Source organism: Leptonychotes weddellii, chromosome 6 (assembly GCF_054177405.1).
Source record: "Leptonychotes weddellii isolate Sample4059 chromosome 6, ASM5417740v2, whole genome shotgun sequence".
Classification (NCBI taxonomy): domain Eukaryota; kingdom Metazoa; phylum Chordata; class Mammalia; order Carnivora; family Phocidae; genus Leptonychotes; species Leptonychotes weddellii.
In genome coordinates this window covers 8,171,513-8,174,518 of record NC_138374.1, presented here as the reverse complement: position 1 = coordinate 8,174,518, position 3,006 = coordinate 8,171,513, and the positions used below count along the sequence as shown (strand labels likewise).

General features: G+C 55.1%; 1 protein-coding gene across 1 annotated transcript; it reads right to left on the bottom strand.

Annotated features, from left to right (window-relative positions):
- Positions 1-1,082: 1,082 nt before the first annotated feature.
- C6H10orf120 (chromosome 6 C10orf120 homolog) lies at positions 1,083-2,871 on the bottom strand. Its single transcript, XM_006734103.3, has 3 exons — positions 2,607-2,871; positions 2,336-2,411; positions 1,083-1,835 (listed from the first exon to the last, which is right to left on the bottom strand). The coding sequence occupies exons 1-3, from the start codon at positions 2,789-2,791 to the stop codon at positions 1,083-1,085; spliced, it is 1,014 nt and encodes a 337-aa protein (XP_006734166.1). The 5' UTR covers positions 2,792-2,871.
- Between the last annotated feature and the right edge of the window lie 135 nt (positions 2,872-3,006).

Below are 3,006 nucleotides of genomic sequence, written 5' to 3'. Positions count from 1 at the left end.
CTGCTGGATCTGCGACCCGGGGGCACAGGCAGGCCTTCATGGGAGCTGCTGTAGCTAACCTCAGAGACCCCGCATGCCCCTCCGGACATGGCCGAAGGAGCTGTGCCTGTGACAGCCCTGTGTGCCCTGTACCTGCACTTGGCTTGATAGGGAAGGTGTGGGTCACCTGGCTAGACTCAAGAGCAGGGCGCAAAGAGAGGAGGCCAGGAATGGGTGGGCTCCACCTTCTGAGGTAGAAGCTGCATAGCTCAGCAAGACATGGGAAGCATGGAGCCGACCTCCAGACTTTAGGTCTGGGCAGCCTTCTCCTTGAGGAGCATTCTCTCCCCCATCTGGGCTATCGGCTGGTCCCAGCTCCAGGGACTGTGGGAGATGGATTGATTTCAGGGTCCCAACCATACCTGCTTCCCTGTGTCCATGCACTTTGCAGTGTGATTTTGCAACTCTTCCTATCCAGAGATGAAGTCCATATGCCCACCCTTGCAACTGGACCGGCCGTGTGTCTTGCGTTGACCCACACCACTTGACACAGTGACGGAGTGCCAGTTCTGAGTCTTGGCTCCAAGGGCCTAGCAAACATCCACTTACTCTCCTGGGTTCTGCAGTGGCCTGGGAACCAGCCTGGGCCAGCCTGCTGCACGCAGGAAACGTGTGGCCAGTCCCTCGCACAGACCCCGCTGATGCTTGTCCACCCCCGGGGGGTCACCTAACTGACCTGCAGGTAACTGCAGACACGAGAGGAAGCCGACTGAACCCAACCTAAATTGCTGAGCCACAGAATTACAAGCTAAATGAGTGAGTGTTGTTTTAAGCCAGTACATCTGAGGGTGGTCTGTTTCACCGGCAGGGACAAAAGACACAGGCCCCGTGGCAGTGGGTGCAAAGGAGGGGTCTGCATCCTGGAAAGGCCCGGGCTGCGGGTGAGGGTGGCAGCCGAGAGCCGAGAGCCAAGGGATGTCTGAAACCAGGAAGCCTCTGCCGGTAGGTCTTACCTGGAGGAGCCCTGGAGATCCAGGGACCGGGGCAGAGCCTCGGGAGTAATAAGGACCAGGACCCTTGGTTACCATGGGAATAGTAGGACTTTAATCCTGATGAACGGCTCTGTGCGTGTACTCTTTCCAGACGCTCTCTTCCCCCGGGAGGCTGACCTTCGTCCCCTCAGTGGGGTGGGCTCCCCGGGATATGAAATCCTGATTCATCAGCATTAGGTCGCCAGGGAATTCAGCTACGGGGAGGAGATTCCGGTTGGTTAAGCCCGTGATGGAGCGTTCCACTTTCTTGGTGGGGAAGAATGGTTTCCGGTCATTTGGCTGGTGTGTGAAACACTTTTTTGGTTCCTCTGACTTGAAAATTATGTTCATGTTTATTTCTTGTCTTTTTATGGCTGTGTTCTCTGCGTTGCTTCTCGCCTCTTGCTTGGTGTCACTGTAGAAATCAGCGTCCTTGTCATCCTCGTCTTCCCTCGTCTTGTCTTTCGCCTTTAGGCACAGGCCCCCTCTGGACAGAAAGGAAGAGCCCCGAAACCTCTCAATGTAGGGCAAGAGTTGCCTGTTTCTCAGGGCTCGAGCAAGCTGCATCCGTTCTATGTGCTTGATGATGGTGAGCTTCTCGCGCTGTGGCATTCTTAACTCCTCTGGGGGCACGATCACCTTTGCAGTCCATATTTTTTCGAGGGGCCTACAGGTGGCACAGGGAGGGGAATGCTGTGTTCTATAGTCCATCGCCCGCTTGTAGTCCGAAGACAGTGATTGGAGCTCCTTGAGCATCTTCCACTCTTCCTCTTGCTTGTGAGTCAGAAGCCGTTTTGCCGCTACGGTGTGAACACCACCCAGACGCTGACAACGTGAAGGGGACTGTTAAAATCGCAACGGAACAGGAACAGGGCACCCACCGAAAGAATTGCCTCGTGGCCCCTCTCCCCCTGTGGCTGAGAGTCTGAGCCCCTGTGCAGTGGGAAGCAGGGAGGAGCTGTGGGGTCAGACAGGCTGGGTTCAAATCCTGTCTCTTCTTCTCTACGGTGAATTTGGAAGAATAGTACCGACTTACAGGGCATGGCGAGACCTTACATATGAAAGCAGCTCGCACAAGGGAAGGGCTCCAGAGATGGCAGCTCCCGTCTGTCATCAGCACTCACAGCTCTATTCCTGACCAGGACTTTGGAACAAGGGAGGATTTGCTATGCAGGTGTGGGAGCCTCCAGCGGACGCAGCCAACTCGAGGCCACTGGGAGACTTGTGTCTCCGTGGCTGGTGGGTTTTGAACCTCCTGCTCCACCCCCCAGCCTACTGCCTTGCTTCAGCGGGGCCTCCCTGTGAATAAGCTTTAGGACACTTACTAGGATCTCTTTTTCCAAGGGGGAGTATTTCCCGAGGGCAATTCGTGGATCTGATTTGTAGAATTTGGTCCATATCCTGAAAGGCAGAGAGGCAGGTAAAGTAGGACTCCAGGAAGGGTCTTTCTACTTATAGTTTTGGGGGGGGCGGGAATTAGGGCGACTCTGCATTCGTCAGGCTAGGACCACTGTGACTGGGGTGGGCTCCTCCCCTTGGTTCGTTCTGGGGGGCAGGGGGGTGGGGAGAAAGGACCAGAAGCACAGCTACACTCACTCCAATGGCGAAGCCGAACACAGACCCCGTTGGCAGCACAGGGAGTCTTTATCCCGAAAGGAATCGCTCATGGTACATATTCTGACTGGTGTTCCGTTCTTATTCCACATTCCCTCTGCAGCCTTCCTTTCTTGGGTCCTCTGTTTTCCTACCTTCTGACAGCCATTCTCCCATTCTCTGATCATAGTCCCACACTAGGCTAGGATAGGAGGCGTCAATGCCTGGAGTTGCTTTCTAGGACAGTGTAATAGGAACCCAAGGGACAGTCACAAACTTCTCTTGCATCATAACTGGCCTGCTTGGGGGCTATTGTGAGGTCTGAGTTTAGGCATCACAGGATGCCCTGGGGTGAAATGGACACGCAGTACCATGTTCCTGCAGTGCTGGAGTCCAGGGCAAT